The sequence below is a fragment of the Drosophila willistoni genome (genome assembly GCF_018902025.1).
Source record: "Drosophila willistoni isolate 14030-0811.24 chromosome XL unlocalized genomic scaffold, UCI_dwil_1.1 Seg141, whole genome shotgun sequence".
Lineage (NCBI taxonomy): Eukaryota > Metazoa > Arthropoda > Insecta > Diptera > Drosophilidae > Drosophila > Drosophila willistoni.
Genome location: NW_025814052.1, coordinates 9,369,564 through 9,385,503, shown reverse-complemented (window position 1 = coordinate 9,385,503; position 15,940 = coordinate 9,369,564). Strand labels below are relative to the sequence as shown.

Genomic DNA, 15,940 nt, shown 5'->3' with positions numbered 1-15,940 from the left:
GCGTAGCCAAACGAAACATTGGAAGCATAATAGTTTGAGCATAAGGTAGGGAAGACATGATAATGATGGGTAGAGATGGTAAGGGCTAGATGATATTGCTAAAAAACATTTAAACAATTCTAAGAAATATTTCCTTTAATTACGCATCATACGAAGAGCAAATCTTTTTTTTTTTTAACACATTTTAATATATTTTTTGTTGTTTTTTTTTTTTTTGGTTTTTAGTTTTTTTGTTTTTAAATAATGAATTTTGTTTTTATTCCTCCTTCTTCCTCCTCAGCTATTTGTCGTCACGCATTTCTCTTTTCTGATTAAAGAAATTTGTTAAATTTTGCAATTTTGTATTTTGTTTCTCTTGGTTTTATGTTTTGTGGGTTCTTTTCAATTATAATGGTTTTTCAAACAACAAATATTGTTGCTGCCTAACTACAAGTTAATTTGTTTTTAATTAACATTATTTTTTCTTTTGCTTTTATAATTCATTTTTCAGTTTCAAAAACTTAAAAAAAAAAATTGTTTTCCCTTTTTTTTTTGTTTTCTTTTGTTTTGTATGCTATTATATCTGTGTTTAAAAAAGTGCAAAAGTGGTTTGTTTGGTTGTCAGATTTTCCATCGTACATGCATATATATAATATAATTGTTAAGCAGGAAATGCAACTAGCAAAACAAAATAATAGTAATAAATAAAAAAAAAACCGCTTCGAGATATTAATTATCGATTCTGATTTCGGTTGCATTTCCTATATTTTTTAATATTTATATAAACCAAACTATTGTTCTTTTATGTTGCTGTTAATTTAAATTTCTTTTTTCTCTTAATTATTTTTTGTTTACGGTTACATTTTTATAATTTAAAATAGAAATACAAAATATATTCTTTTTATAATTTTTATGTGTTAAGAAAAACCGATTATTTATAATCATTAGGAAAAAAAACAAAAAAAAAAACATATGCTAAAAATTATTAAATTAATTTAAAATTACAAAAGTTATTTAGAATATATTTTATTTACCAATTTGGCCAAGACCAAGAGATGTTGTTTTATATATATATATATTTTTTTTTTGTTGTTGTTGATATCTACTATATATGAAATGTTTATGTAAAATACAAACAATATTGGAAATCAGATTAGAATCGAACCGAAACGAACCAGATCACATTCATTGTCAGATAAACCGATTTACACAATTTTGAATCGAAAACTATAATTGTTTACTATCACATTTGCCACACAACATTTTTGCTTTCATGCTTTACATATACATATATATATTTTATAATGGTTTTGTTTTTTTTTCTCATCATATAAAACAGTATATTTAATTTAAAATGGAAATTGCTATGATGAACTGTTTACACTTTGATTCTTTCGATTCTAAACATCTCTTGGTTTAACTTAGCCTTTTTACACATATATAGCCTGCCTTTGTATGTGTTTGTATGTGTGTGTGTGTGTGTGTGTGTGTATACATATATATATATATTTTTTTTACACAAAAAATTGTGTGGAATTATTCTAAATCAAGAAATTGGCTATAAACGCAAAATGGATCTTCTGTGTCTTTCTCTCATTCTAATTTCTGATTTATCTATTTTTCCGACTGCGATATTGTAAATCAAATCCAAACACAATTTACTTATGTATATATATATGTATATGTATATTATATACTATATACACATGTATCTAAATAAAGTGCTCAGCTATAGATAAAACGTTGCTTAAGACAAAATGAAACACGACTTTTTCTGCTTATACAATATCGGGCTATATAGATAACTAGGCTGAGAGACTTAGTACTAAGTTTTAAGTCTATTTCAAATTTTGTTTTTGTTTTTTATCGGTTTTGTTTTGTTATGTATGTTTGTTGTTGTTCTTCTCTTCCTACTATATTTATATATATATATATATCATCTTTTAACTTTGCACTTAAATTTATGTAGATTTATGCATTATATCTATAACCTATGTACTATATATATATATATATGTATAAATTTAGATGTGTATATATGTGTGTGTGTGTGTGTGTGTTTGAGTGTATATGTGAAACATAATGAAAATAATGTCCGCTTTAACCCGGATTTTTTGTTTGCATTAACTTAAGTGAATGTATATACAATCAAAAAAGGATTCAATTAATACAAATAAAAAAAAAATAAGAAACAAAGGTTCGAAGGGCGTTGGGAAATTGGGAGAGGTTGGGTGGGGTAGGGGGATGGGGACTATAAATTTGAAGGTGTTGATGTTGTTGTTGGTTGTTGATTTTGTTGTTTTGCTGCTCATGGACAGACATCACAGACATGGAAAGCTGAAGATTCTGGGAACTGCAGCTAATAATTGTTGTTGTTGTTGTTGCTATTGTTGTTGTTGTTGTTGTTGTTGTTGTTGTTGTTGTTGGTATTGGTATTAAATTGCTGACATGCTCAGTTCCACAGTAGCCACCACTGTTAACTTTTGATGGCCTCCAATTGCTGTTGTTGTTGCTGATGATGATTTTGCTGCTGCTGCTGCTGCTGCTGTTGTTGTTGTTGTTGTTGTTGTTCTTGCTGCTGTTTATTATCCCACCAATCCTGTATGCTATTTACCATTTGATGACGACGAAAACGCATCGATTCCCCTATGCACATATCAATGAAATCTGATTTCATTTCATGATCACCCTTCACCAAATTCAAATGCTCTAAAAGTTGACTATAATCTCGTCCAGGTCGTCGTATATCACGAAAGATTTGTAAACGCAAATCGATATTGTGTTTACGTGCTGCCTCCCGTTGCTCGTCGGTTAATTGCAGATGATGATGATGATTATTGGTGATATTGGATGCGCCGGCGGCGGCGGCAACTGCTGGGCTATTGCTTCTTCCCCTACTACTACTCCGCTTCCGGTTGTTGTTGTTCAGAGAGGACGACGACGACGACGACGTTGAGGAGGAGGTGGATTCGCCATTATTTGTGGGTGATATTGATTTAAGTTCCAATTTCGGACTATTGTTGTTGTGACTGCGATGATTATTATTATTGTTGTTGTTGTTGTTGTGGTTGATATTATTTCCCTGATGATTACTACTTTGATGATTGAGTCCACTAGCCCAATAGAAATGCGGATGATTGCCTCCTCCCATTGTTGCTGCTGCTGCACCACCACCAATGCCTCCTGAGGAGGCACCCAATAATGTCGTCCCTCCACCACCTAAGGCATTTCCACGTTTAAGTGCATCAAAACCATGTGGCTCCGTGTCATTCGCATGTCCATCGTTTAAACCATTCAATGTGGCCGTAGAGGAGCTGGAACTACTGTTGCTGTTGCTGCTGGTGGCGCCACCATTATGGCAAGTCTGAAGAATGCGCGATATCTCAGAGGCATCATTGATATCATTGTGGCTAAAGTAACTGGAGGAGGAGGAGGATGAGGAAGTGCTGCTGGATGCGCTAGTGGAGGCGGCAGTGGTTAAAGACGAACTTGTTGTTCCCATGGCTGTGGGCAATGGTGATGGCGGCGAGTGAATTCCCGATGTCGCCACAGAATGTCCATAACCATTGGCCATTCCAAGTGGCAGTGTATTTGGATGCGTTCGAAGTATGCCGCCAGTTGTTGTTGATCCTGGTAGGTCCAATGATGCAGCTCCTCCCCCTACATTACTGCTATATGCGGCATGTGTTGTGAGACCATTAAGGGGCACATAGAATACCCCGCTGCTGTTGTTTGACGATGAGGCGGATACTGTTCCTCCTCCTCCTCCTCCTGCTGCTGCTGCTGCTGCTGCTGCTGGTGATGATGTAGATGATGCTGCTGCTGATGATGATGATGACGCTGCTGATGATAAACCGGAATTGGAGGTGTTGGAGGTGTTACCGGAATTGGAGGTGCTGCTGCTACTATTACTACTACTACTACTACTACTACTAATTGGCTCACCATTGCTGGCGGAGGCATGAGCTGTCGCTGTTGCTGCTGCTGATCCTGTTGCCTGTGTTGTAGTTGCCGTCGTTCCCCCTGTCCCACCACCACCTTCTGATGTTGCTTGCGCTGTGGCTGCGGATTCCACTTCACCAGAGTGCACCTCATCACCAATGCCATTAATAAAGTTATGCACATAGCCATTGAGAGCTGAATCCTGATCACTGGGTTCCTCTTCACTAAAATCGAAACTCATGCCCAAGCGATCCGTCGAGGACATGCCCGAATCGCTGCCCGAAACTGCTTCAGAGTTCGACACAGATGAGGTGGAACTAGATGGGCTATCGTCATCGCTGCAGGACATCACTGAATCCTGACTCGAGTCGCAATTAAGAGAATCCGAGACATTAGACGATGTGGAAGAGATGGCAACAATAGCAGCGGAGGTAGAGGATCCGCTTGCATCCAGACTGTTGGCACCACCACTACCAGCACCACCACCAACAGAACTACTGCCCACCGACGAGCAAGAATCCTCGCTGCCACTTAGACTGGGGACAGGTGAGCTGGGTCGGGAGTCTGTCGATAAACGGCGGAATTCGAATCCACGCGGCAAGGGACCCGCCTTACGCTTACGTCCCCGGGATGTGCCATCGAGTTTCTTGGACGACGAGTTGCCCCCAGCGGCCAGCATCAGGCCAGGCATACCGGGGCCACCAGGACCCATGCCGGGTGAACCTCCTCCCACTTGTCCGGGTCCTGTTGGCGAGCCAGATGCCGCAGCCGACGATGAAGAGGGCCCGCCACCAGGTGAAGAGCCGCCGGCACCGCCGCCACCTCCACCCCCTGGACCGCCACCATTGCTCGAAGGCGATGACTTCATGGGCGCCACATCACTGAGATCAGCCTCATCCACCATAACCATATGTTTGTCTTTCTTATAGGGATTACCAAACATATGCTGTCTGACATTAGTTGGCTCAATCTCTCGCAGGGGATTATCTTTGTTCTTCAAATACTCCTGATAGTTGCCCATCTCGGCAATGGGCAGACAATGACCCGAATCTTTGGCCACCAGCGAGGCGGGTCGCAGGAATGATTCTCGCATGCGTGCTATCTCCTCGACCAGATCGCGCCTTGGTATATCAAAAGGATTACGATAGGTTTTGGCCGACGACTGATGTGATAATTGTGGCACGACAATCGTATAGTTCTCCACTGGTTCGATTTCCGCATGCAACTTGGCAAATGTGTCCCTCAACAGAGGATGACGCACCAGATCACGCCTCAGGGCAGTGCCCGAACATAATTTCGCCGTCTCTACCTGACGATAGGGTGGCTTGGGTTGTTTCAATTGTTTATAGACCTTGAGGCAAAGATTCTCCTGATCTTGTTTGGCCGTATTCTTGATATGCTTCAGTTGATTCGCTATTGTGGGCGATAAATAGTTGTCCACATTGTCCGGCAAAAGGAATTGCAGCAGCTGATACGGCACATTAATATTGACCAGAGCCTTGCGCAGAAAAGGACAGTAATAGGGCGGTATAGATCGGACATAGGCATTGAATTTGTACATGAGATCGTTTGGCGGGCTCATATTATACTTATGGATGAGGTCGTGAAGCAGCGGCAATAAAGCTGGATAATTGTAGGCCAGCACATACAAGTGAACCTGACTAAAATTGGGGGCAGCCTTCAAATAACCAAAGGGCAATTCAAAACCATGCATCCCATTGGTAACGATCACCTGCCAGCATTTGTTCATCTCCCGCTTGTTCAGTATCTGGAGTGTAAGGGGGCATCCCTCGATTTCATATTTATCCACGGGAAAACTGCGCACCAACTGCGGTTCATCCACGGCTGGTGTGAGCACCTTTAGCTTTGGATGGGCATCACGTGGCGGTAATGTTATGGCCTTCGAATCGGGCCAATAGGGTTCGGGCAGGGGCCAATAGCCAATCGGAAATGTCTTTTGTGTTATATGCTTCTGTACATAGATCATTTTCTTTACTGGCTGGAAGACTATATCGGGTGGTGGATCATTTTGCCCGGTGCCGGTGCCAGAACCACTACCACCACCCGAGCCGCCGCCGCCGCCACTGGTGTTCGAATTGGCAGCGGGCGTACCGCCTGATGTGCCACTGGCATTTGATGATGATGTCCCAGCACCGCCTGTTCCAGCACTGCCACCAACGCCACTGGCACCACTACTGCTATCCTTGGGCATGAGCGGTTCAAATTGCAATACTACGCCGGGTTGCACCTTCTGAACAAGGCTCTCGATGCATTGATTAAGCACATGATGACTTCGTACACGATACGAACGACCTCCGGTTACTTCGCACATCCGCTCAATGGGCGAATCATCATGCGGCACTTTGCCCTCCACTCGTTCATCGATTTTGTTGCCCGGCATGCGAAGTACCAGCGAAAATAAACGCTGATCCCAACGGAAAGGCTCTTTGGTGAATTTTGTGCCAGGTATTTGATTGCTCAATGGTAATATAATCTCCTGATGGACACCATTTCTATACGAATATCGTCCACCGTCGGTAATTACAATTATCACTGATGGCTCCAAATAGAACGGACATCGTCCTTGACCATACGTATCGATACCTGATTGCATGCGATTCAGGTTAAGCAAATCGAAGGCATTACGCAACGATTCGCCCATTGATGTTAGGCCATGACTTTGCAGATTCTTTAGCTCATTCATAAATGTGGCATGATTCTCCTTCCAGCCGGCCTTGACATTGGCCGGCGGCTCCTCGAATGTCAGCAACATGTAACGATCCCCCAGACAATCCTGTGTACGCTGGCGATACTTCAAAAACGTTTCGACAGCTCCTTTCGCAATATCCAGATAAGTTTTTTGTACACCGTTCACATAGGCCTTCTGGCACATGGACGATGAGGTGTCCACCAAAAAGAGTATAATTGTCATGGCGAAGATGAGTAGTCGCTGTTGTTGATAGGCGGGTGGTATCTTCTCGTTACTCGCTACTCGTTACTGGTTACTCGCTCGCTACACAGAGACACAGAGGAGACAAGCACAAAGAAATGGACAAGTGAAATAAAGAAGAGTTTGGTGGAGATCGATTATGGAGACAGCAACAATAAGCAATACAAAGACAGTAAATATTAAACATTTCGAAGAATCCATCACAGAGCAATTGATGGTTTCCGAATTTCAAAAATATACGAAATTATTATAACCGTAATAAAAAATTGATTACCTATAAAAATTGATCGTAAAAGCATTGAAATAGAATTTCAAAGTATTTTGATTAATTTTACTTTGTTGATATTTAACTATCAGAAATGGTGATTAATATTTAAATATTAACGAATTTGTTTAATGACAGGAACGGAAGTTAACTTCCGAAAGATCTTATTATGATGATATAAAATCACAAAATGTGGTAAAAAAAAAAAAAAAAAGATAAGAAAATTCTTTCTTGAGATTAGATCCCTTGGATCTGCTCTTTGGGTGGGCTATCTATTGTCTTTGTATCCATATGTATATACATATATAAAAAGAAAAAGATAAAATTAGTTACCGTTATTGTGTAATCCTTTCTGGGATTCTTATTATTTTTGTAACCTCTTTTGTTTTTGCGCGTTTTTCTATTCTTGTTGTTGTTCTTGTTCCTCTCTGTATTGTTCCGTTCTTCTTAATATAATCTCTTCTCGATTTGGCCCACTTTTTAGTCCCAGCTCTTGTAGCTGGAGATTTTATCCTTCTTCTATAATCGCTATTGCGCTCTCTCTCTCTCTCTCTGTCTCTCTCTCTCTCTCACACACTCTCTCTGTGTAGCTTGTTTGTTAGCAACAGTTCTCGAGTTGCCTTTGTTGTTGCTGCTGTTGTTGTCCTAAATTTGATCGATGAGCGTTTCTTTTTCTCCTTTTCGCTGTTTTGCTTTTATGGTACATGTTGCATAAAACAGCTGACAACATTTGATTGGTTAAACAACAACAACGAACTGGAATAAAGTAGAAAAAAAAAAAGAGAAAAATGAATTTTAATATGATTATGAAAGTTAAGAATCAATTGGACACTTTTCTCTCTGTTTCTCTCATTCACTTGCACTTGCTCCCTCTCTCTCTCTTTCTGACTCTAATGTTTGGTATTCACAACTTATAATAATAATATCGCCTTCGTAATCACTGATAATGCACAAACAACAACAAACACACACACACACACACACACACACACACACACACACACCCATACACAATACGCAAATGTAAATTATTTATTGTTGTTTTGTTTTGTGTTTTTTTTTTGGCAACAAATGTGCTAATTAGCTTGAAAATCAACTAGCTGTTGCTGCTCTACTCTGCTCTTCTCAGACTCTTTAATCAAAAAAAAAAGAGAGAATAGAGAAGAAAAATAACAAACACAATATTTGACACAAATTCAAATGTTGCCCCGTCTTAGAGTCTCCTCCTCCATCACCCACCGCGCGTCTCATCCCGTTCCGTCACTCTATTCCAATCAACTCCATTTCACTCCACTCACATTTTACTCTCTACCTTCCTGCTGTGTTCCATTAGCTGCTGTACCCACCCCCTCCTTCGCTATCACCCCCTTTGTTTCCCACGAACACAAAGTCATTCACTCGATGACGACGCTAGAGCGTTAAGTACGCTCTGTTGGCCACTACTAAAGTAGCGATGGTCACGTGACTCTCAGGTGCAACAAGCAATACATAGAACAGCACAAATGGAAATACTTGCGATCTCATATATTATTCAATGCATAAGCAATTTTGTTGTTTTAGAAGCATATAGACGACGTTTCTCATCTTTTGTCGTATCTGTATATATCTAATCTATATTCCTCAACCACATTGATGATAGAGTAACGATTGACGATCATAATCACTATCTTTAAATATCAGTTTCCCTTTCACTCAATCCCCACACACACTAATATACTTTAGTGTGCTCTCTTGTTGCCTTCCTTTCTAGTCACGATGTCAGTATGATAGTCACGAACGCATCTCAATTTCTTGAAGCTGCTACTGCCAGGAGAAGAACGAACATCATTATGATGATGATGATGATGGGATGGGAATGACAATGATGATGCTTGGTCATATTGAATGTGCGGAGATTGAGATAACAAGAAAAATGCATCGTGCTGCATCATTTTGTGTTTGGAGATTTTGTTTAATGACAACAACAACAAATTACGCTTTCGATATAATCTGATTACAATTTTTGTCAATTGCTGTTCTACTGAGAACTCTCTTCTCTCATCTACTACAAACATTGAATTCCTATTTAAATAAGAGCGCAACACACACACGCAAACCCGCCGCACACACAGACCTTTACAAGCACATGCTACCACACTCCAACGCAATGTTGCCAGACCTTTTGGCAAGAGTTCGCCCACCCACTGCCGCAGTCAGGTGTGGGGACAACAAGGCAAATTTCCACATAAGTATATTGGGCAATTATTTTCAATTGGCAAACGCACTTTTCAAAAAAAACAAGCTAATTGTTTATTCATTTCATTCTGGGCTATGTGGCAACGCTCACGGTAGGAATTTAAAGGTGGCGGCGGGCGGCCAGGCGGGTGTGTGTTTGGGGCTATATATTAATTTGTACTATAAATATTTCAAAGTTTGTTTTTTTTGCTTTTGTTTTTCTTTTTGTGCTGATTGTTGATAAATCTGTAGAATAAGCAATTTGTCCTTATTTGCATTTGGGGTTGGTTGGTTCACACACATTCTAACTTTTCAGTGGATGACAAGTGAAAGGAAAGTGATGGAGGGGGGCGTCAACACGGTGAGTGCAGCAGTCGCATTAGATAAATATTAATTATCGTTTATCGTCATCGGCACTCCATATCAGCAGCTTTGGGCCATCTCTTATCTGTCAACTTGGGCGCCAAAATTTAAAGCTTTACAATTTGTAACAGTTTTGATTGCTCATTAACACACGTTTGCGATTTTCAAAAATTGAATTCAATGTTTGGGAGTTATTTATATTTGACCAGCTGATTTTAGCGGATGAATCTGTCTTCATATTGGCCTCACACACCATATACACTCACACACATTCTCCACGGCACAGCATCATTTCTTTTTTTTTTTTTGGATAGCAATCAAATCGGGAAAAAAACAACACAAAAAAAAAAACGTTTAAATAAATCAAATATTATCACGTTTGTTTTCTTCGCTTTAACTTCAATTCAATAATTGCCATTAATTTTGAATTGAACTTTTTTTTTGTTTTTTGTTATTTTTTTTTTTATATTTGTATATTTTTAATTCAGTTATATTTTTACTTTGTGCCAACAAAAAAATTTATCACCACCGCGGCGGAGGAGCACACACACATCCATCCAATCCACACACACTGAGCGCAGCAGAGCACTTGGGGGAGAAACAGGCAAAGCGAGAAAAAGATAGAGAGCGAGAGAGAGAGGAAGAGAGAGAGAGAGCGAGATACTACAACAAATACGTATACGTGTATGCATGGCGACGACTGGCAGTCAGTTCGTCAGTCGACCGACCGACCGCCCGACAGTCGACCCGACAACAACAGCCACAATATGTATGTTTACTTGTAGTATCTTTAGCCAGGCGGTTAAGTTTGGTTCACACACACACACACACACACACCCGTAAACACATGCACGAATGTATATACACATACACTGGCGCCCCGTCACTGTCGTGTCGTCTCCGTTGCTGTTTCGCTTCTAAATGTCGTTGCGCTCCTGGCGTTTTAATATCTCTTGCTGGGCATTGGCCACAACCTCTCCGTTGAAAATTAAAAAACTGACTGCGAGACTGCGAGTTAGTGTTGAGAAATCCACCGATGGCACCATTATATCATTATCGATGACTAACTCGCACAGCGATAGATCGACGGATTTTGTTCATCTTTGGAATCCCAGCACTACTGCGAGTGCGATTGTTAACGACGCACATTGGGACAGATTCTTTTTTTCCAATTTAAATGCCAGAGTTCTTATTTGCAAGCATATAAATGGGACTTAAAATATAATATTGATTCTTTAATCCTTGCTAAATTATAATTTTATTTTGTGCAAAAAGTGTTAATAACATCTGCATGGTATACTTAGGGTATATTTTTCTTAAATGAAACATCACAAAGACAATCCACGACTTCAATCATTGATTTGATGTCCTTACTTTTACATTATTAAATTTAATCCTCAATGTATGTATGTTACAAAATTGTTCGACTTTATGCCAAAAAAAATTTAGTTTTGACCCAATGTGCACCGGCGAGCAAAGAACAAAATTAATCGATATGCATATATCATTCGAAATTCTTTGCCCGAGATTTCAAGGACAAAGGATAATAATCAGTAGTGGAAGAAATCAGTCATGTATTGATCAGTATTTGCCTTAGTTTATAGTACGATCTGTTTCGTAGAGGGCGTATCTTTAATTGTTAAAATGAATCGATATTTCGTATCATCACCAAATATTACCGTTATGGTATTTTCAAATACCTGGGTGTGTTTGTTTTTTTTTTTTTTTTGCTATTTTCCAGACATTTTACATAAAAAAGGGTTTCTTTGATAATTGTTTTTGTAAGAAGAAGAATAGCTTAATTTAAAGTAATGCCATTGAGCCACATTTTTAAAATTAACAGAATCAAATATCGATAATTATTGTCCCATTATCGATAGTTCTTCTCAACAAAAACATATGTTTTTATTTTGGCGCGCGCCAATCTGGTCAACGCCGCAAAGTGAGGGTTTGCGAATTTCAAGCGTTTTTGTAACTCCAACACAATGCCCGAAAGCATAATTGCTGGTATTCCAGTGCACTTTCCCTTCGAGCCATACGAAGTGCAGCGGGCGTTTATGGAGAAAGTCATCATATGTTTACGTGATGGCACAAATGGCGTTCTCGAATCACCCACTGGCACCGGCAAGACCCTCAGCCTACTCTGTTCGTCGCTGGCCTGGATTCGAACGAGGCAATCGGAGCAGCAGAAGCAAATACGTAAACTGCAGGATGCAGCCAATAACACTAAAGTGGGACCCACAGGAATTGTACCCGGAGAGGCTGCCGAGTTGGCTTTAACCGTGGGCAAGGCCAACAATTGGGGTGTCCCCAAAGTGATTTATGCATCTCGTACCCACTCTCAGCTAACGCAAGCCATGCGTGAGCTGAAACGTTCGGCATATGCCGGCATGAGATCAGTGGTCCTTGGTTCCCGTGATCAGCTATGCATTCATCCGGAGGTGATGCGGGAGCAGGGCAATTCCAATAAGGTGAACATGTGCAAAATGCGCGTGCATTCGAAAACTTGTTCATTTCAATTGCGTGTCGAGTCGAAGAAGGATCATCCCGATTTTCGGGGGCCCAGTATTATGGATATTGAGGATCTAGTCAAGGTGGGACAGAAGTTAAAAATGTGCCCCTATTTTGCCTCCAAGGAGCTGGTAAACGATGCTGATATCACCTTTATGCCATACAATTATCTGCTCGATCCCATGGCTAGAAAGGCGAACAAAATCGAGCTTAGCAACACGATAGTCATACTGGATGAGGCCCACAACATTGAGAAAATATGCGAGGAATCGGCTTCGGTACAAATTAAATCATCAGATGTGGCGGTGGCCATTGAGGATGTTACCCACATAATGAGAATCTTTACCAGCGCCGATAGCCAAGATTTTAGTGGCGATGAACCCAAAGATTTCACGCTAGATGATCTTACATTGCTTAAGGAAATGTTACTAGAACTAGAGAAGGCTATCGATGGTGTGGTGGTGGACAATCTGGCGGAGGGAACTACCTATCCAGCTAGCTATATGTACGAGTTGCTAGCAAAGGCCAATGTGAGACTCAATCGCTATATACATATATCAACATGTAAATTCAAATCAATTTTCTTCGTTTTCGACCATGTCACAGTTTACCTATGGCAATTGTGCCAGCATTGTGGCTCTGCTGGACAAGCTGGTGCAATATCTAATGGTGGCTTCCCAGAACAATAGCTCTATGATCATGCGTAAAGGTGGCAGCTTTTTGGTCCTGGCCGAGCTCCTGACCATTGTATTTGCTAACAAGGAGGACATCATGGCCAAGGTGCATCGAAGTTTTAAGGTTCATGTGGAAGTGGAGGAGGCGAAGCAAAATGCTGGCAAGCCAGCCCCAAAGCAGCAGCAGCAAGGCGGCTGGTTGGGTAAAGGAAACAATACTAGCAATTCGTCGTCATCGAACAAAGCCAAAGTCATAAATTTCTGGTGCTTTAATCCTGGTTTTGGCATGGAACAGCTACTGAATACCCAAGTCCGTAGTGTCATATTAACCAGTGGTACATTGGCTCCACTTAAGCCTCTCATTGCAGAACTAGCCATACCCGTGGCCCAGCACTTGGAGAATCCGCATATTGTGGATCAGTCGCAGGTTTATGTAAAGATCATTGGCACTGGGCCAGATCGCCAGCAACTTATTTCCAACTTTAAGAATCGGTAAGAGAATAACTATAAGATAGATTTGTTTAACTCCCTGGCTAACTTTATACCTCTTCTTTTATTTCTGCTCAGAGATAATCCCAAATACATCAGTTCACTGGGCCAGACCATTCTCAATGTGTCACGTATTGTGCCCGATGGACTACTGGTGTTCTTTCCCTCGTATCCCATGCTAAATAAATGTGTCGATGCCTGGCAAACCAGTGGCTTGTGGGCGGACATCGCAGCTAAGAAACCCATTTTCCTAGAGCCACGCGGCAAAGATCAATTTACCACCACCATGGAGGAATTTTATCAAGCCATACGCGACTCAAAAGGTGCTTGCTTTATGGCCGTTTGTCGGGGCAAAGTCTCTGAGGGCTTGGACTTTGCCGATCGCAATGGTCGAGCCGTTATTATAACCGGCTTGCCCTATCCCCCTCTCAAAGATCCAAAGGTGATCTTAAAACGACGCTATCTAGAGGCGAATCGCACCAAAGAGAATCAACTGCTCACTGGACAGGAGTGGTATAATCTGGATGCCACACGCGCTGTCAATCAAGCCATTGGTCGTGTCATCCGTCATCGTCATGATTACGGGGCCATTTTGCTATGCGATTCTCGCTTTCAAGATAACTCTCAGGTCCAACAGCTTTCCAAATGGATACGCGGACATTTGGGAGCACGGCCACAATGTTCACCCTTTGGGCCCATTGTGCGAGAATTGCGTCAATTCTTTAGGCATGCCGAGGAGACAGTAAGTAACGCAATATTATAAATAGTCAAAAATTTTGTTACTATGCAAATGAATTCATTCAGATGGAACAGCCGAAAGAACGCACCGATGAACCTCTGCTGAAAAACGTTTACAAAACAGAAGCTGTCACTCAGGAAAATAATGAGGAGAAGCCACTGTTTAAAGTGAAACGAGAACCCGGACAAATGGCCACCAATGCGGCTGCATTTAAGCAAGCCAATGAAATGGCAATGTAAGTGTGACATTCCACCTTTTTCACTCTTCCATTCATCATGATTGTTGTTTTTTGCAGAAAGGTGGAAATGACAAATTCCATTAAAAGCTGGACACCAGATGACTATGTCAGTGCCGCTGGACGGACACAAAGTCACTCACAGTCAAAGCCCCCCAATGCCATGGACTTTATGAGTCGTCTCGACTCAAATGTTTCGGTAAAAAGTCACAAATGATCATTTGAAACTCAATTGAAATTCAATTCTTTCTTTCCTATAGAGTATAGATTTCAATTCCACGGGAACCGGAAATTTGGTCAAAATACACAAACGTGAACGCAGTTCACCCACTTTTGGCGATACAAAGAGCAGCTCTCAGCTAAAGAAACGCTACAAACTAGTAGATAATATTAAAACAGAACCAAGCACCAGTTCCAGTTGTAGTAGTAGTATTAATAGTAGTAGTAGTACTAGTAGTAGTAGCATTTGCTGCTCACAAAAAGAGGCTCCAGAATCCAGGGCAGATTTCCTAAGAGAGGTACGCCATTTACCTGTCTCTCCAATCCTATTCGAGATCGATCTATAAATATGCTTTTCTATTCATTTTATCATTTTCCACAGGTGCGCTGTTTCATCAATCAAGATGAGTTTCGTGACTTTGGCAAGGCTTTGCTGGCCTATAAAAATGGCGGCGACGAAGCATTTGAATCTCTAATGAGTCTACTCTTCAAATTGTTGGGTAAACCACAAATGCGTTATCTATTACTCGGCATTCGACGATATCTGAAAAATGAACACAAGGCGGAGTTTGATAAGCGCGTAGCCACTTAAACTTGAGCCATTTGTTGCACTTAAGGTTTATTAGTAGTTTTTTCCTTTTTTTTTTATTTTGTTTAGGTTGTATGTATGTAATTGCATTTTTCTTTGAGTCATAAAAATATAGAGTTATAAGTGTACAGTGGACTTTATGTAAATGTGAAATTGCAATAAATTCAAGGTCATTTATACACCTGGAACGGTAATTTTGAAGCATTTTTAGCAAGAGACCTTTTTTAAAGTGATAAGAAATAATCCTTATTATATAAAATAATGTAAAATTTTTGGAATTTCTTCAAAAAAAAAACAGCTTTAGCAATAATTGTATAAAATAAAAAACCTATAAAGTTTAAAAAACAAAGAACCTAAAATCATGTTTTTATTATTCTTGATTCTAATAATATTAACTTTCAACAAAATCAGGAAATGTTCGAATTGAAAAAATGGTATTTAAGTATTATCAGGACTTATTGAAATGATATTTAAATAATAGTTGCTTAGTCTTAATTATACTCCGGCTCTATATATATATATTAGGATTAGCTAAATTGACAAAAATTTAATTTGAAAATTCGTAAAAACTTAACTTTGCCAAATTTAAACCGATTTGATGGTGTGATATATCATTTTAAGGTTTTTTAATTTTGATTTGGAATATAAATCATGCTTATTATCAAGTTATATTTTCAAAAGAGGCCAAAAATGCCAAAGAGCAGCAATCTATTTCCAAAGGTCTTAATTTCATGAAGCTCTAAATTAGTCAATTTATGGAGTATTTTAAAA

The 15,940-nt window shown here is 40.0% G+C and overlaps 2 protein-coding genes across 2 annotated transcripts; one reads left to right on the top strand and one right to left on the bottom strand.

Annotated features, from left to right (window-relative positions):
* Positions 1 to 2,171: 2,171 nt before the first annotated feature.
* LOC6648560 (integrator complex subunit 6) lies at positions 2,172 to 10,704 on the bottom strand. Its single transcript, XM_023179180.2, has 3 exons — positions 10,585 to 10,704; positions 7,470 to 7,892; positions 2,172 to 6,934 (listed from the first exon to the last, which is right to left on the bottom strand). Exon 3 carries the CDS (start codon positions 6,851 to 6,853, stop codon positions 2,456 to 2,458), a length of 4,398 nt encoding a protein of 1,465 aa, XP_023034948.1. The 5' UTR covers positions 6,854 to 6,934; positions 7,470 to 7,892; positions 10,585 to 10,704; the 3' UTR covers positions 2,172 to 2,455.
* A 906-nt stretch (positions 10,705 to 11,610) lies between these two features.
* LOC6648559 (regulator of telomere elongation helicase 1 homolog) lies at positions 11,611 to 15,370 on the top strand. The gene is made up of 7 exons (XM_023179211.2): positions 11,611 to 12,754; positions 12,831 to 13,390; positions 13,466 to 14,129; positions 14,192 to 14,361; positions 14,422 to 14,560; positions 14,622 to 14,879; positions 14,963 to 15,370. The coding sequence occupies exons 1-7, from the start codon at positions 11,699 to 11,701 to the stop codon at positions 15,170 to 15,172; spliced, it is 3,057 nt and encodes a 1,018-aa protein (XP_023034979.1). The 5' UTR covers positions 11,611 to 11,698; the 3' UTR covers positions 15,173 to 15,370.
* The last annotated feature ends 570 nt before the right edge of the window (positions 15,371 to 15,940 follow it).